Here is a 25124-nt window from a genome sequence, read left to right as displayed (position 1 = left end):
TTCAAAATAATCTTCATAAATTCAAAAAAGAGTTCCAGAAATGTATTAATTTTTAATATATATATTCAGGACTTTTATGACTTTTTTAAAAATTTTAATGAATATATTTTTCAAATTAATTTTTTTATTATTTTTAATAAAATTTTAAATATTTTATAATTATTTTCTTGAAGATTATTTTTAATTTTTATATCTTTTCAAAAACTTAGAAAATTTTATCAAACTTTTTATAATTTATATAATTTTTTCATTTAATTTTATATCATTTTCAATTTTGATTTTTTAAAAGTTAATCGATTAGAATTCACACATGTCATGTATTGATAGAAATAATCAACGTTATTATCGAAATTGACATAGATTAAATTATTCATTTTTTGAAAAATATTAATTTGTTCAATTTTGAAATTGATAAGATTTAGAGGGTATTTATATTATTTTTTAAAATATATGGATTTAAGAAAATAATTTGTGAAAGTAGATTTTTTATTAATGGATTAGCTTAACACATATTTCGGCCACTATATTATACAAAAGTTGTAAAAATAAAATCAAAAATCAAAAAATCATAATAGTTTTTAAAAAAAATTAAAAAATCAAAATTCTAAAGAAAAACCTCGTAAAAGCCTAGAAAAGAAATTTAAAAATATGATATATTTTCAAAATTATTATATTTTGAAATTAAAAAAGAATATTAAATTATTAAAAATACAAATGAAACTAGATAAATATGTGTGTAAATTCATCATCCTGTCTAAGATGAACCTGGACGTGGATTTGTCCAGATAAACATGGACAACTGGTATCCGCTTCTTCGTTGGCAAAGGCACCAATATTCTGTTAGTTTCATTTAACAATCCCCGTGAACCACTCTAGTCATAGAGAGAAGAGAAATGGGACCCATGCAAGTCAAGTCAAGCAAGCCCCCTTATAAAAGAAAGTGCAAACAATTGCACTAATGGTTGCACTCTACATATTTCTCAAATGCTTTGTGCTCCATACAGTTGCTGAGGGTAATGGTGTACTTAAAAATGGTAAATTTTTAATTTAGGTCTTTTATAATTTATAAAATTTTAAATTAGTAATGGTAAAATTATACTTTGACCTTCTTAAAAATAATAAAAATTTGATTTAATCCCTTAAAAATTATAAAGATATATGCTATTAAAATAATAAGATTATATTTTTACTATCATAAAAATATACAATTTAATTCAAGTCCCAAAAAAATTTCAAACTCCGTCACTAACTCCAAACTATTCTATCTAATCATCAACAAAGATGTCACGTTCAGAGGTCAGGTGCCTAAAGGCATTGTGATACAAGAATGGACTCAATGGAATGGAGATCTCTTCAAATATCTTAAAACACAAAATCATAAAGCAGAATGTCATATAAAGAACAAAAAAAGGTTGCTTTTAGTACTGCAACCAAGGTGGTTGGTACTGTTTTCTATATCCAGACATGAATATCGGATACAAGTGCTTCAATAGAAAATGAAAGGTGGAGCAATGCATATGGGATTTGTAGAATATTGAGGAGTTACTGCATGGGTTCCTTTTTTAACTCCCAACTTTTGTATGTGGTTGACTTCAAGCATAGATATAGATTGGAAAAATCAGATGGCATAACATTCAACTCAACTAATTGGTGTTGGACGTGGATAATGAAAGCGAATGACTTTTTAATACTGTAAGTAAACTTTCCAAAGCAAAAACATAGGACTCATTCAATAACAATATATTCAATGTGATGTAAACATATACTATTGCTGACTTTCTGTAACAACTTATGGAAGTTGGTGCCATGGTTTTTGAGTTCGACTCGGAACATATTTGACTGAAGCATAAAACTGTTGGAAAGGTTGGATTTTCATGCAACGCCGGAGAAATAAATGAGGGTTCTGAGGAAATCAAGCATTATATTCCACCTCTAGACGCCAGACTGCCAAGTGATTTTCTGTTGAGGAAATTAGCACATTTCCTTGGAAATGTGCATGGAATGTTATAGGAAGTAAAATGGATTGTTTATCTAGTCTAGTTACCTGTGCATCACCACCAGGGATAGCTATAAGAATCAAGAGGTGTTCACAAAATAAACAGATTAATATTATTAAGAGCTCAATGTTTTCAGATGAGATGCATAATAGCTGGGTGAAGATTACAAAGGAAAAGCCAATATGAAGTTGCTTGGCTACCTGATTTAATGCTGCAAAATTTTGTAAAGATCAGGTTTTGGCAGATTGGTAGCATCCAGGTAAATGGCTCCGTAACTAACCTAACAATGGGATAAAAAGAGTCATACAACTGTTAGATTAATTGTGCACAAATGTCATGCATAACTTAAATGTTCAAAATTTCTTGTTTAAAGATATCGCTGCATGTGTAGGAAAGAATGGATGTTAGATATGGAATGACTCGTACTCTTTGAACACAAACCCGGAAACTAAACAATGGATATAAAGTTTGTTGCAAAGCATGGAATATGGCTTGTATATAATTGTTTCCTCCATAAAAATATAGTATATAATTTAGGATTAGATTTAGTGAAGTAAAAAAATGCAAAAAGGAAGATTATCATACCAATGCTTTGAAGCCAAGAAGAGTTCGATCAATTCCCATCTCTTTTCACGTCTTCACCATCAATTGTGATGGTAGGGATATGAGAAATGTAGTGCCAGTCCTCCCCTGTCCCATTTCTCGAATAACGCTCCGTCAGGATCGGGCAATTGAAGATATCTAATACTTGCAGAGTTGTCTTCTGAAGAAGATGGCGTGGCAAAGACTTTAACATGAGGCAACTATTGATTTTCAAAGAACAAAGAAGTGGCATAGTCGTGAGTAGGTGTCCGTAATACCACTCTTGCCAACCGTCCATAGATTGAAATTTAAGATGTTTCAAACAGGGGAAGGCAATATTGTTATTAACTGATGATGATGATGATGATGATGATGCTTGCCCCTTTTCTGCTTCTGCTCCCATAAATTCTTGGCCCACTTCTTTCACATTCTTCATTTCCCATATCTCTAGATGTTCAAGGACTGGCAACTTCCACATGGGAGGCAAGGTTTTCCAATTAAAACAGGCCCATAGTCTAACTCTCTTCAGCATGGTCAGTGACACCATCCAACTAGGGAAAGCGGTTGGACCATTCATGCGATTTATGTTCAAAGATTCCAGATACGGAGGTGGTTGTAAGGCTTCGAGAACAGATGATTCATGAGCATATGCTCCTTCCAGAACTCTATTACCTTTGTACTTGAAATTAAAGGATAAAGTCAAATTACGAAGGCCAGTCTTCTTCCACAGTCCAGCTTCCTCTGCTTCACTTCGTCTGCTCACATCTCCCAGTCCTATTATCTTGAGATTTCCTCGAAGATGAGCAAAGTTCCCCAAATAACCAAGGTTGGACCTACCCACTTCACGCCCTATAAATATCTTTCTCAAATCCCCACCAAAAAGGTTGCCAACTACAAACTCCTCTAATGTCTGTAGAAGAGTTGACCTTTTCAGTCCAAATGTCATGGATGTGCATCCATATGTTTCTGCATTTTGAAGATGTCTCAAGTTGATTGGCACTTTGAATCCTTGAATACTTGAGCACAACCTGATGTTCAGAGTTTGCAAGTTACATAAGTCCGACAGTGTCGTAGGCAATTGCTTTAATCCCTTATTTCCCTCCAAACTGAGATATCTCAGGTGTATCAGTTTCCCTATTTGGCATGGAAGTTCTGTAATTGAAGTTTGCCTTCGAAATTTGTTGCTCAAATCTAACATCCTCAGGCAAGTTAGTTCATCGAATAATCTCGGCAAAGATACATTTAAAGTGGATGAGTTAGAAGGACATGAGTCAACTAGGAGGCTACGGAGCTTTTTAGCATTATAAAGGAGACTTGGAATCACAGCCTGTTCATGATCAAGGATTACTCTTAAATGACGAGCACTTTCATGATACCATTCAGCTCTTTGCTCTTCAATACCATTGCTGGCTACTACATAGCATTCTCTTTTTCTCAAAAGTTGAGCAAAGTCATGCACTATATCATGCATTTTGCATCTGATTATACCATCATCATTTTCATCCGTCTCAAACTCTTGAAAGAAAGAACGCATTGCTAAGTTATCGAAGTACTCTTCACCAACAATCTCCATCCCATTTCCGTCTCCAAGAAAACCTTGAGCCACAACCTGATCAATAAATCCTTCTCTATCTTGCAACCTTTAGGGAAAATGGCACAATAAGAGAAGCATTGCCTTAATGGCGCAGGCAAATCATAATAGCTTAGTAATAAGGGAGAAAAAAGACCGGTTTCAGCCTCATCAAGCTCCCACATATTACTATCCAAGATTCTTTGCCATTGTTCTCTAGATTTTTTTAAACGTAAGAGACCTCCGAGTGTTTTTGCTGCAAGAGGCAAACCGTTGCACTTATCTGCAATTTTCTTACCGATGTCTGCCAAAATCTGACGCGCTCCGTGATTCCATCCAGAAAATGCTACCTGACTGAATAAGGACCAACACTCTTCTTCAGACAACTTCCCCAAATGGAATAATCTGGTACAACCCATTACAGTAGCAACATTCTCCTTGCGTGTGGTGACCAAGATTTTGCTTCCTGGGGAGGCACCACTTTTAAGACAGCATTTCAATTACTGCCACTTCCTCTCATCTTCTGTCCAGACATCATCAAGAACAAGTAGGAACTTTTTCCCCTCAATAGATTCATGGATTTTCACTAGTACAGTGTTCAACTCACCCAAACCCGACGGAATACCCGTTAGAGCTTCAAGAATTGCTTTTGCAATCCTCATCTCATCAATGGGATCTGAAACATTCACCCATAGTTTCTTCTGAAAATAGGCGTTCACCTCTCTATCGTTGTAAACTATTTGGGCTAAAGTTGTTTTCCCTATCCCTCCCATCCCCAAAATGGAGATTATAGGGATTCCCCTTTCTTGACCATTTTCGCTTAGCAACATGCTAATAATGGTGTTTTTATCTTGGTCTCGACCACGTATTTCAGATGCATCAACAAAATATGTGGTTTTAGGTCTTTCAGGCTCTATATCATCATTCCGACTTAGATTTACAATGAAAGCAAAATCATCTTTCTCTTTTGCAATGACTTGAAGACTTTCACTTAGCTCTTTAATCTTGGTGGCAATACCACGACGCCCAACAAGTCGTGGAATAGAATTGGCGAAGGGCTGAAGCGAACTTAACCGAGAAGAGCTTTGAGATTCCTCGATTTTCGATCTGATAACCGCGGTGCTCCATTCGTCCAACAGGTCTTCAATATCATAAGCTACGTTTTGAAGCCTATCAAGCCAAAACTTAACTGCTTGCTCCTTCACTTGTCTTTTCTCGGCGTCCGCAAGGACAGCTCGGATGGTGCAAAGAGTGGTGCCGATCTTCTTGACTTCTTCGTTTACACCAACAACGAGTCTCACCCCGTTTTCAGCAACTTGAAGGCTGATGGAGGTTAGCCGTTCAAAGACTGCAGAAACAATCGCTTCCGCCATGGCAAGACAGCACTCGTATTAGAAAGGGTAGCTAAATTTATATAATTAAATTTAAAATAAAAATTTTAAAAAAATAAAATGTTATCATATAAATTTTATAAATGAAAATTTTAAAAAATATAATATTGTAAAAAGAAAAAAAAGGCGAAAATATCAAAATAATTTTTTTTATAATATTTATATTTTTTATTTTAAATTATATCATATAAAATCTAATATCTTGTTTAATAATTGAATTTATAAAAATATTTAATTGATATAACTTTAATAATTTAAGATATAATTAGAAGGATTTGAAATTTAATAATTAAAAAGAAAAGACAATCTATTATTATATGCTTTAGCTGACGGTATTTTTCCTCATGCCAGAGTCCAAATGATTTTTTATTTTTATTTTTTTTCGCTTTTGGTTACTTGAAAAGCAAACCTAGCTTCACCTCAAACGTTTTGGCCCCCGCATGTCAGAAAGCACTCCAATAGATTACAAAAAATCAATAAATTATTGGTAAAATAACATGTCTTTTAAGTATATGTGGAGACAATATATGGGTATGGCATGTGGGAACTGGGAAGGGCTTGGTTGTCCTCTCAGTCAACAAATTGCCATTTCTCTTTCTCCAACTTGAAGATTCCATTTCTTCACCTTGCCAAGCAATTTTGTTATCACTTTTGGTAACTGTTGGATTTGGTGTGTTTAATTGTAAATATTTATTTGTATATTTGTAATTTGTATCTTTTTAAAAATTTAGAAATTTTTATCAAACCTTTTATAATTTATGTAATTTTTACGAATTTTTCATTTATTTTTATATATTTTCAATTTTAATTTTTTTAAAATTTAATCGATTATAATTCACCACATCTCATGTATTGATAGAAATAATTAATATTATTATTGAAATTGTCATGGATTAAATTACTTTTATTTTTTAGAAATATCAATTTATTCAATTTTGAAATTGATAAAACCTAGAGAGTATTTATACTTATTTTTTAAAATATATGGATTTAAGAAAATAATTTGTGGAAGTAGTTTTTTTAAATTAATGAATTAGCTTAATACATATTTTAGCCATTATTCTATACATAAATTCTAAAAAAACAAAAATCCTAAAATTTCTTTGAAGAATTTAAAAAAATCAAAATTCTAAAAAAAAAACTCGTACAAACTGATCGCCACTAGACGTGCAAACGTTTGGATTGGAAATATTGTAGCAAAAGAATATAATATTAAGCAATGGTGTCCGTAAATATACAGGTCAAATTGTAATATAGTAAAGTGTTACAACGAAACACTTTGGGAAGTATTCCGAATATCGTACCCAAAGAAAGTTGAATTAAGCTAAAATTCTCTTTTCTACACTAACAAGGTTAAACAGTAATAACCTAAAATTATAGTACGAAAACCAAATTTAAATTAAATAAAAAAATAGCATAAACTAAATTAAAACTAAGGAAGACAATTTAACAATCAAAATTTACTCAATTAAACAAGTAAAAGATTAACTCACATCAGTGTTTTTAATTAACTTCAAAATTTGGGTTTTATAGAATTAGCTATTAACTAACCAATTATTATCTTTCAGCCTCTAACTAATTAATTAATCAATCAATACTCACTTATCTTTCGACCTTACTTTCTTGATCAGGATAAATTATGATTTACTCGATAAACTTATCTTTTGACCTTGTTTATCCTAAAGTACTTCCTAAGGTTGTCAATCCAAGGGTTTAATCACACATAATTTAAGCCAACTAATTCAAAAACAAACCTTAATTCTTTTGTTAATTATTCCCACATCTGATTGTTAATTTCCCTAAGGAAATTAAATGGATCTAGATACAATTTTCCCTAATTTCATATTAAACATGCAAAGCAAATAATTAAATAGAAAAAAAAGAAAAAAGAAATTGATCTGTTTTGATATCGATTTGTGTGCGAAAGCCAAAATTCCTGTGACAGTTGACGAGATAATGTCAATTACAATTGAAAACTAAAAAGAAATTAATAGTAACTCAATAAATGAAAACTTGGATCCAAGTCGAATCCAAGTTAGAACAAAGGAAAATTTTGGTTTTTGAAAATAAATTACTAAATTGAAATAAAACTAAAACTGCAAATAAACTCCTAAAAATCTAATCTAAAATGGCTCACTCGGCCAAGCCCCCTTAAATTTAAGCTAAATATGAATATTTATAGCCAAATGTTTTGCCCTAACTAGGTCAATTAAAAGTCTTAAAGCTGAATAAGATGTGGTGCAGTCCAAAACACCCTTGACTTATTTTTGCATTCTGTCGCTCTAGTGTCGTGACACTATACTTCATGAGTGACTTCCTTGGCTTCGAAATGCAGTGTTGCGGCACCACATGTTGGTGTCGTGACACTATTGTTGTCCTTCGCATTCTTAGCCTAAAAGCAGTGTCTTGCACACTAGGTCAACATATTAGTTTTCCCTTGGTCCGTTAGGTCATTCCATAGCCAAAATATGTGCAAAAACGCTTATTTTACTAAAATTAAACATAAACTACTAAAAATGGAAAACGTAACAAAATAATCTAAAACAACTAGAAAACAAGCTCATTAAGTGTCGAAAAGACTCTAACTTGCCACAATGAATTGTGACGGATAACCCACGTATTGAACAAAGGTGAGAAGAAGTTGGATTCACTAACATAATTGTGCATATTTTTTGGATATCCTAAAGGAACGAAGGGCGGTTTGTTTTATAACTTGAAAAAGTAAACAATTATAGTATCGACTCATGTTACCTTCCTAGAAGAAAGTTACATGAACGAATTTAAACTTTGAAGTAAAGAAGTACTCGATAAACTTTTGGGAAATACACAAAACCCTACAATAACAATTCTGAATTCAACTCCTAATAGTAGAACTGTAAACGATCAGCAACATAGGGAGTTTCGTTGTAGTGGGAGGGTCTCTCGTAAACCTGAGTTCTTCTAGCCCGGCAGAAGTCTTTTTAACACTAAGTCTACGGAACATAAAGATGATGACTCACTCACATTTGACAAAGTGATGCAAAGTGTTGATTCTAAGCTCTAGGAAATAGTTATTAAAGCTAAAATGGATTTTATGAAATTCAATTCGTTGTGGGAATTTTTAGACTTACAAGAAGGGATAAAATCCATAAGGTGTAAGTGGATTTACAAGAAGAAAAGAAATGTGGATAGAAAAGTTGAAACTTATAAGGTCAAACTTGTAGCAAAGGGGTATACTAAAAAAAAGGTATTGATTACGTGGAAACCTTCTCTTTGATTGCCATGCTCAAGTCAATCTACATATTGTTATCCATTGCAGTGGCTCTCAATTACGAGATCTGGAAGATGGATGTAAAAATTGTGTTTTTGAACTGCAATCTTGAAAGGAGCATCTATATGATACAATCTACTAGATATATAGCTAAAGGAAATGAGTATAAAGTTTGCAAACTACTTAAATATATTTACAGACTTAAGAAAGCATCTTGCTCATGGAATTAAAAATTTGATCAAGAGATCAAAACTTTTGGATTTAAGCAAAACGTTGATAATATTGGAAAAAATCTATAACACGCTCAACCCGACTTGATTCATCAGATCTGAATATTGGTTGTTACACTATTATTACCGACTTATACATGCTTAAGACATAATATTTTAAAGGAATACATCTTATTAGTAATACTGCCCAACAGATTTGCATTTAAGTGAACAATGTATGCAGAACTTGCAAGAGTAATTATTCATTACATTTGTTTATATTGTCCCACTTATTTAGTCTCTAAGTAATATTACTTAGATTATTAGGCCAATGCAACTCAATCATCTTAAGGCTTATAAACAAATTTTTGAGACTTGTACAAAAACATTTATTCGACACGCCTATACCACCCCTTCGGCGCAACCCTGGCGTTGTTCCTCCCTACGCTTCCTTTACTTGAGATATAAAACATGAAGGGGTAAGTTCAAAAGAACTTAGTGAGGAAACCCTATTTTACTTAGCCCTTATTAAAGGATTTCATCATTTGTTTCTCGTTCATAACTTTGTCCCTACCGATTGTTCAAACTTCTCCATAACCTTTCGTACTGACTTTTCCTTTAAGGATAATCCACACTTGCTAATTCCCAGAATACTGTGTTCGTCACTCATTCAGAGCACACCCATAGGTGTTGTCTTCAGATGGTCATCATGAGAACCGTTCTTTATATTACGCCACGAAGGCGTTCCTTTTAGAGTCTCGCTATGAAAGTGTCATTTGACAAAGGTTGCCACAAAGGCTTCCTTTTAACATAAACAACCATGAAGGTATTTTTACGAAAACTACCACAAAGGCACTTTTTTAGGTTACACCACAAAGGTATCTCTTTACAGATTACCACAAAGGTATTCATTATCAAAGATTTGCCACAAATACATTTCTTTAATAGAAACAACCACAAAGTCTTCCTTTTAACAAAGATAGCCACAAAGGCTCACTTATACAAAAATTGATGTTTTTGACGATAGGGATTTGCCTAAACTCACCGTCGTGAGGTTTGTCCCTCATCGCTAGTACTCACCTAACTGTCTTTTACATATTCCATATGATGCCATGACCCAGCCATGGTCTTACACTATATGGTTTTTAGAGTTTTATGGACTTTTCCTTTCAGAGATTCATGTTTGTAATCCCGACAGACCCTTTTAGATGACTCTAGAGACAGACACAGACACTTTATACAAATTCATACTTAACAGACTTATTCATGACAAACACAATCATGCTTTAAAATTTTTTTTACATGCATATACTTTTGTTTTTATAAGAGTCATAGAGTCATGTTTTTTTAGTTCAAGTTTCATGCTCGGGTCACTAGGCACAGTAGTATCTAGAATACAAACTTACATGTAAGAGTCAGTCTAGAGACTAATCTAGTGGTTATGAGTAGCAACTTGAAATCCAGTTTCATTAGTTGACTTGGTATCGTAGCAACCATTGCTTAATGGAACAGAGGAATGTCATTAAGACTTATCTGTTAACCCATAACCTTTCTTCAACTTATAAACCCGTATGGGTCCTATTTTCTCCAAGTACCCCTACAAATCTATGTTTTCTTAACAAGAAGGTCTATAAACCTTACCTTGTCATGAAGAAATCATTAGTGGAGTCCGGGATCTCAATCCTAGTAGGAAGAAATCCCCATTCCTGCCCCTTAAAACAATAATGTTAGAAAAGTGAAGAAGGGTTTCCTTACCCTATCCAACATATCTATTTATATAACCTATAACCTTATTACTGAATTGTCTTATCAAGGTCTTCAACTCCCGAGAAACTTAATTGAATATATATTTCTTTTATAACTATGCAAGTTTACGTCTAGCTACTAGTTAACCAATTTACTTTATAACTTAACTAACACGGAGCCATAGTTACAAGGTACACTGTATCGCTATCGTAAGCTTGTACCTTAGAAGTCATTTCACTTAACCACAAGTCCTACTCATTCTATCCTAGAAACCTGATAGAGAACCTTTATCCTCTTATGTCCATATTAGAGTTCGTCTGTTCTATAAGCCAAAAGTGCTTTTGGGCGAATATTACTTCGTCAAACATTTTTTTTATCTATGCACCAGTCCTTATGTTCTACAATGTTGAGGCATCGTAGGCATGCTTAAGAAATTCTAATACTACGTAAACTCTTAATACCATACACGATCAGAACTCATCTTATCTGTCATATTTCCATAATCAGTATCCAGACACTAAGGCTTTGTTGATCAGGGTGTTACAAAATCTGATTCGAAAATGATTTTCTTGTATAGTGAAAAATAGAAATTTTGAAAACTGACCCGATTTGTGATATTTATAGCAATAAACCCTAGACCAAATTCGTACTTGTGTTTTCGGATAGGCAGATCCTTGTAGCTCCTGACTTTCGACCAAACAATCTTCTCTGCTATTCTCGTACCACGAACTACTTCGAGTGTGGGATCAAACAAATTGAATCAAACAAAAACAAAAAAAAAAATATTTTCTTTACTTTTAATGAGAAAGTAAGTCTCTCTTAAATAGAAATCAGTAGAATTGCAATTATCAAAAAATAGAGTTTATTCTTAAAATAAATTTCCACCACTTTCTGTCAGGATAGCAATATTGAAACTTTCAGAGAAACTTGTGTGTTTCTCTTTCTATTGGTGTGTATTAAAACTTACCAGTGTCATCTATTTATATAGAGAGTTAGTAGAATTATGGTTGAAGTGGTAGAATATAAATAATATTATTTTGATAGAAAAAATCCCTAACTCCCTATTATTTAGGGAGAGGGGTGGCAACCTTAGATAGGAATACTAGAGTTTGTGATCTCATGTATTCCATATAAAAGGATTTGGGCCTCTCTTGTACTGGTCCAATTATATGTGTTTCTTGGACTTTAACCCAGCACTTTATAATTTATTCCAAACAGTACATGTTTTTTCTATTTCCCAAATTAAATATTATTTTCTCAATTAATTTAAATAAATTAATTTCTTAATTAAATAATTTTCTCAACCCGATTCTAGTTCCGTTAAAATCATGGCAATTTTATCGTAAAAGAATCTATGAGAAATATATTCAAATTTTATACATTCAATTAGATTCACAATGACCAATTAATTTAAATTTATTTTTAACTTCAATTAATTAATTAATTAATAATTCAAAAAATCATAAATTAATTCTTAGGTTATTTTCATACTTAGTGAGAAAACCACATTAATTTTTAAATATAACACATTTCTCTAACTTTATCATTTCTATTCATTTATTTTCATTTTTTATTTTCATTTGATTCATCCTGTAATTCATTTCTAGTTTCAATGAGCTAGCGGAGGGATGGATTGGACATATGTAATTAAAGCTCAAATGATTTATAATTAAGTTCTAGTTTTTCGCCTCTTAATTATATACTTATTTAGTCACGAAGTCATTCCACTATATTATTATGGCTGAGCTCTCCCCAACAACATACCATTGCGAAAGCAACTTAATCAATGCTCATCCAATGACCTTGTCATAAGTGTGTTACCCTCATAGGATATCTTTAATCTCTTTGGGATAATATTTATTCTTCTAATATGATCCTATTTTATCTCATGGTAATCATTACATCTTCCTTCATGAAAAGTCAATTACTATCAAATAGTAATTAAGACATTCATCACAAAGAAGAACGACCCTTAGTCATGTTTACTTTTCATCAACTATGTAATGCCAATGAGAGGATATGATTTACCATGTCTCAAGCTATGAATTCCACTATTGTGAATGACGATACATACTACTAAAGTCTTACACCCGATGCACCAGCTTTCAATTCTTTATCTATTCAAACTCGGGCTTTTACTTACATCAAAGTGTACAAGTCATGCATACATAGTCCGTTATCCACTCAGGATTTAGGTATTCCACACTATGAACGTATTCATGATCTATTCTTATTGGGTCCAGTCCAATGTACTGTTAGTCTAGTTAGTCACATCTATGTTTCAATTTTCTAGGAGTCATCTGCTCTGATGTGCAAGATAAAATATCTCACCAATTAGACTTGATAAACGACATATTTGTCTTACAATCGTTTTGCTTATTTCTGATTAGACTAATGACGTGTTTAGGTTCGTCTACTAATATAAATTATCTTTTCATTTTACGATCCGACCACGTAATATGACTTAGTATCAATTACATTAGACAACCAATAAGCAACATTTGATTCCATTTTGCTTTGTATGCAAAACCTATATGAGGACAATTATACAAAGTATATTAATGTAATCAATGAAAATTTGTTTTAGTAACCAATCTTTTCATAAAAATTACAAGTTTACAAATGAATATACTACACTCAGAGCATCAGATCCAATAGATAAACCTTGTGTTTATAAACATATTAATGAAAGAAATGTGGTCTTTCTCTTTCTATATGTCGATAACATTCTACTCATTGGAAATTATGTAGGGACATTGTTATTGGTTAAACTTTGGTTAACCCTACAGTTTAGTATAAATAACTAATGTAACACTTCGATACTCAACTTAATCGCCAGATCCGAGATATGATATGTCACATTCATTGTTGGAGCAATTACGATCATATCACAAACAAATAACCTAATTTAACAATTTAAATCAAGCAATACATGCAATTGATGAATTAAACAATCATTATAGTACTTTATACGAGCTTACGAAAGCTCTAAAACTAAATTAAATTTGAAATAAGAGTAAATTGAAAAGATTCAAAATTCAGGATCGATATTGCGACGTGAGAAAGTTCCTCATCGTAATGTGACGGATTGACTTGACCAAATGGCTTTCTCGTCATGGTGACGATAACTCTCGTCACGTCGTGGCCTGGGCTTCAGCTCGTCCTGACAACCTAATTTTTGATGTCGCAACGTTGAACCCTCATCATGACGATGTACAAACAACGTCATGATGTCACAGACTGTTTTTGCAAAAATAACTTACAAAACCTAGACTTTTAACACAACACCAAAACAACTATTTGCATCCCAATTGCTCAATTCTATTCAACATTTCCATACCAATTCAAATTCTATTCAAACATATTTACAAGTTACTATCATTTACCTATTCAACATTCTATAAAATAACAAACATAATCAACTATACCATTTTAAATTAAACATCAACAATTCACAACATACATTAATGCTAACTTTGCATACACTTTATAAGCTTTCCAACCTTTTCTAAAATCACATCTATAGCATCAAGGTGCTAATAGAGGTGCTCATAGGCCGGGCGGCCCGGCCCGGCCCGACGGCCCGCCCGAAATATGGGAGGGTTTGGGTAAAAATATAGGCCCAAAATATGGGCTTGGACAAAAAAATGAGGCCCGATTAAAAAATGGGCCGGGCTTTGGGCACCACTTTTTTTGCCCGGGCCAGGCCTGGCCCGGCCCGAATATAATAAATATTTTTATTTTTTATTTTTAAAAGACTTTTAAAATACTTTTTTTAAATTTTTTTAATTTTAAAATTTTTTTAAATTTTTTTAAAAATACTTTTTTAATTTTAAAATATTTTTAAAATAAATTTTTCATTTTTGTTTTCATTTTTAAAATAATTTTTTGGTATTTATTTAAAAAACGGGCTGGGCCAGGCGGGGCCCGGGCTTTATGAATTTTTCCCGGGCAGGGCTTGGGCAAAATTCTAGGCCCATATTTCGGGCCGGGCCGGGCCCGGGCTGAAATTTTTTTCTAGGCCCGGCCCGGCCCATGAGCACCTCTAAGTGCTAACCATTGTCACATATATCAAAATTTACACAAGGTACAATTATCCTTCCCATTATCAGCCATTCAATCTATGAAACATACTTACTAAATTCTCACACCAAGAGTATCATTATATATATTTATTTATACATGATTCACACCCTTGTCAAATAGCATTATATATAAACAAAGTCCATCATATATCAATTCATCCTTTAATTTATTAAGACATAGATAAAAGACTCTCTTAAGTACATGCCCTTAATTGATAAAAGGAAATTCACCGACATTGTTGAGTTTGGGATTCTTTATGGGTATTGAAAATTGATGCTCGATAGTCCAAATAACACCTAACTTGCACACGAAAAATAAAACCGTACATTAAATATAAACTCCGTGGTATTTCGATAACTAATATTATAACATAACATAAATTATGCAAAGACATAAATCAAATATCAAATGTTCATATTCAAATTAATATGTCAAATTATACCATTTTTCATATTCATTAACTTAATCGTATTCAATTTTCTATCATAAGCGAGTACTTAAACTATCCAATGCTATTATTTCTATATGTTTTTCATGGAACTAAATTGCTCTCTGGTTTTTGAATTGTTGAGTAGTTGCCAATAACATTGTTTCTAAATACTTTATAAAACTTTTGAACGAAATCTAAACTACAGTTTTAAAGGTAAGTATATAAAGTAATTCCATATTATCTTATTAAGCTTTATGCTTAATGCGACGTTGTCTTTGCGCATAGGTTTCCTTGACTTGAAGCTTGGATTGTCTTAGGGATCACCAACTACACCATTGCCATTATTGAAGAGTATGAAACATTTGTATTTGCAATTTCTACCTAGTGGCATGTGCTAGTGAGGTCATTTAAGGATGCATATATATATATTTTATATTAATATAAATTATAATGGTGATGTTCTCTACTTCTATCTTGTTTACTTTGGCCTTGAGCCAAATGCTATATCTTTTGAACTGGTGCATGCATTTCTTAGATTTTCCATAATTAGATTGGTTTTTAATGGAACTATATATGTTTTTATAATGCTAGTATAACACATGAATGTTTTTTACAAATTTTTCTTCATTTTGACTATGTTTAATGAACAAAGACCATGACTTTTGGCTATTTTTTTAAACATGTTTATAGGAGTCTAGTTTAGAGATGGTTTAGGGATTGTTTTCAATTTTTAAAATATGGTTTGTAAGTTCAAAATGTTTTGGAGTCAACGTAGGATGATTTAAGATCGAAATAGGGGTGTTTCAAGGCTAAAACGCACCCCAAGTGCTCAAGGTTTGGTACTCGAGGCTAGAGGTACCGCACCCTTTTAGTCAAAATCGTCTCATGAACAGTACAAGGGCTAGGTATTGAAACTTTTTCCTTAAGGTACCAATCCCCTTGCACTATTTTGGTTACTGTATTGTTTTGTGCAAAAAGTACCATCCAAGGTCCGAAATTGGTCCCAGACACCTCCAAACACTTACAAATTGATTTAAAATTATTTAAAAAAATGTTCCAAAACTCTACCATTAATTTTTATTATCAATTTTTATACTTTTATAAATATGTTTTATTATTTATTTTCTTAAATAAAGTATTGGTTTTTGTACCAAAAATGTCTTGATAGTGTTTCTCGTTCATACTGGCCAATAGGACAAGTGAGGGGCATTTCATTCAAAATATATATATTTGTGCTAATTAGATGAGGATTAATTTAATTTATAGTAAATGTCAATTAATTTTGAAAAAATAATTAAATGAATTTAAGATTGCTTGCTTTACATGGCATAAAAAACTTACAAAAATTTAAAAAATAATTTCATAATATTATATTACTTCATCATCAATAAAAATAATATTCTATCTCTCTCTTGACGCTACTGTTGTTTGAATATGATTCGATATTACCTTTCGAAGAAACATTACTTTAATGTTCCATTCTTTATATATATAATTCTAACTTATTGTTGCTAGCAATCTCCATTTTTTACTAGTAATTGACTGTGCCTTGGCGTACGTACACCAAGTAGAGAAAAATGCAAACGAATAAAGTGAAGTACAGTTTTTTGTAAGTGTCACAGGTCTAATTGTAATATTTTTATGTTTTAATGAAACACGAAGTATTCAAAAGATTGAACCTAAAAGAGATTGGGCTATAAGATGAATTTTTAAAGTTAATGCATTGATTAAAGAATCTAGCTAGCTAATGCCTAAAAAGCGTAGTATGGCAAACACTAAAAGTGTTGAATTGAGCTAAACTATCAACTAAAGAATTGAATTGCAAAAAGTACCAAAATTACAATTGTAATAATTAGAATAAAGTATAGTAGTTGATTAATATTCGTTTCAATAACTAATCCTTGGTTTAGGAAGCTAAATTAATCAATTTTCTAATTGGTTCAATTTTACCTCTTAGTTACAAAATTATCCAATTAGACAATTTAGTCCAAATTATCTTTCAATCTCACTAGGCTAAATAGGGACAACTGAATACATGCTTAATAAAATCTCCTCTCAGTCTCACTTATCTAAGTATTCCTATAGTGTCGTCAATGCTAGGTTTCTAAGTTGTAAGATTTGGAAGTTATTCGATTAAGTCCAAATCTTACAACTTAGTCCCTAAAATTTAAATTATTATTTGACATTTCAGTTAATCAACTACAAGAGATTTTAGTTCATGTCCATCATCAAAATTACCAACCCATTCATTTTCATATTAATTTAAACAATTAAATCACACAAAAAATAAAATGATTTAGAAATGCTTAGAAAATTACAATGAAGTCATCAATTGATTGACAAAATAAAGAGCAAACTTGAAATTCCACAACCCCGATTATAAAGTTATAATTTTGGATTAACAAAATAGTACTAAATTCTATTAAATCTTGTTGTAAAACTCAAAAGCATGCAAAGGTACTTATACCTTTTGAGTGCAAAAGACTAACACCATGTTTGGTTTGGTGTATTGGCTATGCCAATACACCCCTAATCGGTGGGCCCCACCTAATCCCCCTCTAATATGCCGTTTGGTTCAATGTATTGCTAATCCCCCTCTAATCCGTTACTTTCCTAATCCCCGAAATTCTCTGTTTTTCAATCCCTGCCTTCTCCTCAGTTTACAGCTGTTTTACATCTCACACCCTAATTTGCCCTCCCAACTTGAAATCCATCTCCATCCTCTCCCTCCCAACATCAAACAGAACCTGCAAGCGAATTCACCTCCACCCTCCACCGACTCAGGTCTCCGCCCCATTGTTTCGGTAAGTGCTTCTTCACTGTATCTTTCCATCCCAACTGTTAGGAATTTTTGTTTTGATTTTTACTGGAAAATCCGGCAACTTCTGTTATTCCAACAAAACCAGCCACCAGAAACCTACTAGACCTTGTAAATTTACAGTTTGGTGTGGAAGTTGTGGCTCGTTGGGTATGTTTGAGCCAACAAATGAATTAGATCCATCTGATGCATAACCCTCCATGTTTACCCAGATGTAGAACCTTGATTTGAACGGCCAAAACAAAGTAACAATTCTAGAATTCAACCAGATTTCTGCTATAAAAAAGAAAAAAAACATATACAGGAGGAACGCAAGAGATGTAATGAGAGGTGGACAGTAATTAGTGGTTAGCTCAATACAAAGGCCAATATTTTCAATGAAATTAGCATGAGATTGTTACATTGCCATTTTTAATTTGACATGGAAGATTTTAGGCAAACATATTCGCCTATTCAAAGCCTAAATAGTCTGTGGTTTATTCAGAGTCAACCGTGTTCATGGCACTGCAATCTTACACAACTTGCTGTATTACATAGCTAGATATCGCAAATAAGTAGTAGTAAAGCCAGTAGCATTCATATAAATGATTCTTTTCTCTACTTGGCTAAATGCAGTATTATTCGAACTCGTGATTTTAGAAGGGTTTTCTATTAAAAGTTTAAGAATCTATGGATGGGGTTTTTTTGCTGAGCCAAAGAAAAAAGAATTGGGATTTTTTGTTTTTCAGTATTTCTTTAATAGCTTAATGCAGTATCTTTAGCTATCAATTTATTCCAAGAAATGGGATTTTTATATTCACTTTCTTCTTTCTGTCCAGATGGTCTTTGTGAATTTCTATTTATTTATTTATTTTGGTTATTTTTGTGAGAACTTTGTTATCATTATTACACTGCTCTGTTGAGGTTTACTGGTTTTGCTTTTGTTCCGACCCCCGGCCGATCGGGTATTTCACTTTCCTGCACCACATCACACAGCATTGTACTCACAGGCCGATGTTATTCCCTTGGATGCCTACCGGCTTCTCAAGGCTTTGTCACCCAAAACTATGCCTCTCTAGGAAAACATAAACATTCCTTTTTGTTTTGGATCTCAAGAACCACATTTTATCATGCGATTGATTTTGTTAAATTCAACTATATCTTTTTGTTAAAATTACAACCAGATGCAGAAATTTCTAAGTCGCTTTCAACTAACAATTTTAGGAAGATATTCTCCCACTGTTTTCTTTCTAAGCGTATTTACCATGCTTTAGTTATTTTAACGGAAAAAATCATATCTCAAGGGAGAAGTCTAATTGAAGTTGAAAAGCATTAGAAAATACTGATCATGAAGAATAATTTTTTTTAATATAATGCATGGCGCGGTAGAAAAAATATAACACTAACCAAGCTGATGTGCAATAGGTGGCTAAAAATAAGCTTGATCTGGCAATATCAACAATACCTTTTCCTAATATTGTGCAAGGCCTGCATTAAGTTCAAAATAACTTTGTCAGAGAATAATTTTAACATGGAGCTTGAGAGGGGAGGAATCAAACATTTGACAAGTCTACCAAAAACCAGCGGATCCAACATAACAAGCTCAACCTCAATCAAATTGTAAAATGGCCTTTACGTACTATGCTAATCATGGAGGGGCAGCGCAGAATAAACAGAATAATACAAAGTAAACAAGTTCCTTCCTTTTTTCCCAATAAAAATAAGTAGGCAAATAGTAAGTGAAAATTTCACCCAGCTTAAAAAAAAGTCAAGAACAAGAAAAAAGTCTAATTGCGTTGCTTTTCTCTTTTGCTCCCTTTCACTTATGGGCCTTTTCATTGCTATATGACTCATCTTTAAGACGTTGCTTTTCTCTTAATTTTATTGCCTTGCTGTTTACCTTCTGGTCTGGAGTGTGAGAAAGTTATCTTATTTCCTTTCAGGAGGAGCTAGAAGGAAAATTCTTTAAAGACAGAAGACCTTTTGATTTGCAAGGTTGGTTTTGCATTTGTTTTCATGATGTTATTCTTTCAATCCATTGTCTCGAGGCTGATTAGCATTTTCATTAGAATATAAGCAAAATATGCTTGATTTTAGTATAAATTCTCAAATAAAAATGAAATTAAATATTTTGCATTGTTAGGGGCAGATATTTGTTTCATTGAGCCATTTTCTTAATCTTTTTGTTGTATATGACACATAGATTCCTTTTCCATGATCTTTTAGTTTAGGGTAGAAAACAATAGCAATTAAAAGAATTAGAGCTGAACAAACGAATAGGAAAGATGGAACTCTAGAAAACTTAGGTTATAGAAAACTTAGGTTTAGAAAACCTCTAACTCTGGAATGTTGAGCCCTGAAAGGTAGAAGTCTTCTGCTTTGGCAAGCTTTGGGTCCTTGCAGAACTTTCCATTAACAAAAACTGCGAAAATGCAAAGAAGAAGTATTATTAAGAGTCGAAACAAATATATTGCAAAGATAAAGTTTCAAAGAAAACAAAGAACTAAAGAACACACCACCATCTTTAGTATCATTAATTGCTACACAAAAGTCCTGAAGAGGGCTTGGATCTGAAGCTGAGACAAGTTTAGAAGCCAAAGCCAAGAGCACAAATGCTACAAGGAATTGAACACCTTTCATTGCTGTAAGTACCAAACCTAAGCTCGATTAGATTCTTCTAAGAATTGTTAGTTTATGAGGGGTGAGAAATCTAGTTCGAAAGCATGTCTATTTATAGATTCTAGCCACACTGCAGGTCCATTATCATTTTCATTCTTTAATTCCATTTTTAAAAATGGAAACAGATGAAAGATTTGCCAAGGCTGTAATGAATTACTGTTTTCTAAAGAAATGTGAATGACTCATTCTTCGATCACTATGTCCCATTATACATTGCAATGGAACTGGTCTTCTTTGTTCTCTAAATACTCTATTGACTTAAAAAAATCCAATTATGGTGTTTCCACTTTCTAGCTTAAGTTTATGAACTAGATTAGGGTGTCCATGTATATCTTTAGGTTGAACGGTTCATAAAACCACAAGTATTGAATCTTTCTAAGGTCATTTCCTGCAAATACTTCTTAACTCAATCCTGCTATTTTATTTGAATTAATTAATAGATCCCAAAGGTGGTTAATAAGCAGGCCTGGAAACACAATTTCTCGAATTCGTTGTTACAATAAAATAGAGGTAAATATACGTTCATACAGTCTTGCATGCATGAAAATCCTTACAGGCCAGTATCCTATTGTAAGAATGACAGTAAAATATGCAAATTCTGTATTTGAATGAAGGGATTATGTTTGAACACTGCCAAATGGCAAAATGTAGTCAACCTGGACGTGTTAACATTACTTAAATTACATTATTATATGGCCAGGAGTGCGTTAGCAACCTTGGATACCTGCTAAAGTCAACCTTCGAATGGATCAAATTGTATTAAGTGCTGCATAAGACATAATTTAATTGACAGAATTGACTACTTCCATGAAAAAGATACTGATGTAAGCATAGGAAGTGAGTTTATCCTTAGAGAAATGTGCAAAGCTTGTTGTTATTTTGATTAGGCCATAAGAATGAGTTTTGTCATGTATTTTATTGGGCTCCGAACTAGCATATTCATATACATTGCTCTAAAATGTTCGATGTTCATAAATTTGCATCTCTAAAGTGTGAGGGGATTGATACTGAGTTCTAATTTTAATATGGTGCAGTAATGGCTCGTCTGCCCTTAATTGCACAAAGTGTGAGGCGTAAAAGAATTGGTGCTGCATTGACAATATGGTTGGAAATTTGTAGAATTGCGATTTGGTTCTTATTTAGAATGGGTGCCAGCCTTAGCCTACATACTTATAGACCAAGGATTAGGTCATATACCTTAGATTTTTATGCACAACGGGATTATGTGAAGAGGCTTGTATATGCTAGTGACGAGACTTGTATTGAACAAGTTAGGATGAATAGAACTGCATTTTTTAAACTATGTGAGATGTTAGAATCGATAGGGGGATTGAAGTCGTCAAGGTTCATGCTTGTTGATGAGCAAGTAGCAATGTTTTTACATATCATCTCCCATCACCTGAAAAATCGAGTTATCAAGCATCACTTTAGAAGGTCCGGGGAAACTGTAAGCAGAGTATTTCACAGTGTTTTAAATGCTATCATACGCTTACAAGATGTCTTATTTAAAAAGCCGGAGCCAATTACAGCCGATTCATCTGACACAATGTGGAAATGGTTTAAGGTATTAGACTGAGTTTTATATATATATTGTACAACACTTAGTTGACTTAGATTTAAATTAGTATTCTAACTCAATGTTTTATATCATGTGATATAGAATTGCTTAAGTGCTCTTGATGGAACCCACATCAAGATTAGGGTGCCAACAGTTGATAAACCTAGATATCGAACCCGAAAAGGTGACATAGCAACAAATATGCTAGGTGTTTGTACACCTGAGATAAATTTTTTTTTATAGGTTGTTATTATCTAGTTGATGCTGGATACACAAATTGTGAGGGATTTCTTGCACCATTTAGAGGACAGCGATATCATCTAAACGAGTGGCGTCAGGGTTATCAGCCAAGTTCTCCGCAAGAGTTTTTTAATATGAAACATGCCTCAGCACGTAATGTCATTGAAAGATGCTTTGGCTTATTAAAACTTAGATGGGGAATACTTAGGAGTCCATCGTTTTATCCTGTCAGGGTGCACAATAGAATTATTATTGCATGTTGTTTGCTCCATAATTTTATTCGAACCAATATGAGTACTGATCCCATTGAGGCGGAGGTGGGAGAAGGATTACCTACTAATATGGTGGATGATGATGAACCGAATATCACAAATATTCATCCATCGGATGCTTGGGCTACTTGGAGGATGGAACTAGCCAACCAAATGTTCGATGAATGGCAAGCATCTAGAAATTAGTTAGGTTTAGGGACAATTTGAGTTTGAATTGATTTGTTGATGTTATTTTATGTATCTAGTTTATGAAACTTTGGTGGTCTTTGATTACAATTCTGTATTGTACTAAACTTTGTTGAATTATAATTTAATTATCTTTTCATTCAGCATGTGTTATAAATTTAAATTTAGTATTGAACTACCGATATAATATTATAAACTGTTCACCTTTTGATTCATGATATTCAAAATAGTAAATAATGTTAATTTGTTTTTTTTTTCTTAAGAACAACATGTCAGGTGTTCCACCAACGGGTGCTTCTTCTCAAGCTTCTCGAGGAAGCAAAAGAAAATGGGTTCCAGAAGAGGATGCAGCCTTGGTTTCTTGCATGGTGGATTTGCACAATGTAGGAACATTTAATGCTGATACCGGGTTCAAAGCCAGTTATTTGAACGAGCTAGAGAAAATGCTAGAAAAGGTTTTACCAAGAGCAATGTTGAAGGCAAGACCAAATATTGAATCTCGGATTAGGTGCCTAAAAAGGGAATGGTCAGTCGTCTACGACATGCTTAATGGTCAGAACAACAGCGGTTTTGGTTGGGACGAGCATAGGCAGCTCGTTGTTGCTGAAGATGCAGTTTGGGAATCCTATGTTAAGGTAAAATGTATTTCAAGTATTTATTTGTTTTTTTTACAAAACTTATAATAATATGATTTCCTCGTTTTTTTTAGAGTCACAAAGAAGCCTCTCAGTTCAGACATCGTTCTTTCCCTTACTACGACCAGCTTACTGCCATATACGCAAGAGATCGGGCGACTGGGAAAGACACTCAAACAGCTGCTGATGTTCTTGAAGAAATACATGCTGAGGATGAATGTACTACAGATATGAATGAAAAGAGAAACACATTCTATGACTGCGAAGCTGACATCTCTTTAGACGACATGGATGTTTCTGGTACGGATCCGCGAGGAGATAGAGACCAAGGGGTTCATCATCTTCAAACAAGAGAAAGAAGAAATCTGATGCTCGTGATAATGTGTATTCTTCATTTGAGGAGGCTGCCACCTTGTTGGGGGAAAAAATCCAGGCTGTTGGCGATAAAATCAGTAGGAGTATTGCCTCCGAGGTGGTAGTTCAGCAGAAGTCAGAAGAGAAGATGGAAGAGAAAGCTTCAAATTTATATTCAGCCTTATGGTCAATTGAAGGTTTAACCGACGATCAGCGGTATGATGCTTTGAGTAAAATTCCCGATCATCCAAATCAAATGATTGTTTTCTTTAGTTTACCTTCTGTTGCCCGATTGGAATGGGTCAGGAGATTTCTTTCTCACCATTAAATATCAATGTTCAAACTTTTTGATGTTGTAAAACTATATAACATATGGATTATGATGTACAATTTCATTTTCATCTAATTTTTTCTTAGTATAAGTTAATTATGTTTATGCAGAAAATAATTCTCAAGTTATATATTGATTTTAGTAAATTCATAAGAACATTTTATGAAATTATATTTAATAATAATTATTTTAAATTGTATTAAATCAAATATTTTAATTAAAATATATTTAATATTAATTATTTCAAAATTTCATTTAGTATCATATATTATGATTTGAGTAAATTCATATAAGAATATGAATTATTAAGAATTTTATTAAATTATATACCAAAATTATAATGTATTTAATAATAATTATGTTTAAATATGATTAAATTATTTATTATTGATATTAATAATCTTATTAAAATTTAAATAACAATAACAATAATAATTTACCAAAACAAATTTCTGCTAATTATAAGAATTTTATTAAATTATATATTTTAATTAAAATATATTTAATAATAATTATGTTTAAATATGATTAAAATATTTATTACTGATAATAATAATCTTATTAAAATTTAAATAACATTAACAATAATCATTTACCAAAACAATTTTCTGCTAATTATAAGAATTTTATTAAATTATATATTTTAATTAAAATATATTTAATTATAATTATGTTTAAATATGATTAAAATATTTATTACTGATAATAATAATCTTATTAAAATTTAAATAACAATAACAATAATCATTTACCAAAACAATTTTATGCTAAGGGTATTCTAGTCATTTTAGTTTTTTCCATTATGCTATTA

General features: G+C 32.5%; 2 protein-coding genes across 10 annotated transcripts; both read right to left on the bottom strand.

Annotated features, from left to right (window-relative positions):
- Positions 1 to 1664: 1664 nt before the first annotated feature.
- LOC107916340 (putative disease resistance protein RGA1) lies at positions 1665 to 5557 on the bottom strand. Of its 9 annotated transcripts, none has more exons than XR_005919586.1 (3): positions 2583 to 5557; positions 2198 to 2277; positions 1665 to 2067 (listed from the first exon to the last, which is right to left on the bottom strand). XR_005919586.1 is itself a non-coding variant. In XM_041102969.1 (2 exons), the coding sequence occupies exon 1, from the start codon at positions 4150 to 4152 to the stop codon at positions 2611 to 2613; it is 1542 nt and encodes a 513-aa protein (XP_040958903.1). In that variant the 5' UTR covers positions 4153 to 5557; the 3' UTR covers positions 2085 to 2277; positions 2583 to 2610. The 9 variants fall into 9 exon arrangements, 2 of the variants coding, with proteins under 2 accessions (XP_040958903.1, XP_040958904.1); XR_005919587.1 differs by having other exon boundaries at positions 1665 to 2044; XR_005919588.1 differs by having other exon boundaries at positions 1665 to 1983.
- Positions 4650 to 5522, bottom strand: LOC121222444 (putative disease resistance protein RGA3). Its single transcript, XM_041103218.1, has one exon. The coding sequence runs from the start codon at positions 5520 to 5522 to the stop codon at positions 4650 to 4652; it is 873 nt and encodes a 290-aa protein (XP_040959152.1).
- Positions 5558 to 25124: the final 19567 nt, after the last annotated feature.

This window comes from Gossypium hirsutum, chromosome D10, assembly GCF_007990345.1.
Source record: "Gossypium hirsutum isolate 1008001.06 chromosome D10, Gossypium_hirsutum_v2.1, whole genome shotgun sequence".
Taxonomy (NCBI): domain Eukaryota; kingdom Viridiplantae; phylum Streptophyta; class Magnoliopsida; order Malvales; family Malvaceae; genus Gossypium; species Gossypium hirsutum.
The sequence above is the reverse complement of the archived record's forward strand: the minus strand, read 5'-3'. Positions and strand labels throughout refer to the sequence as shown.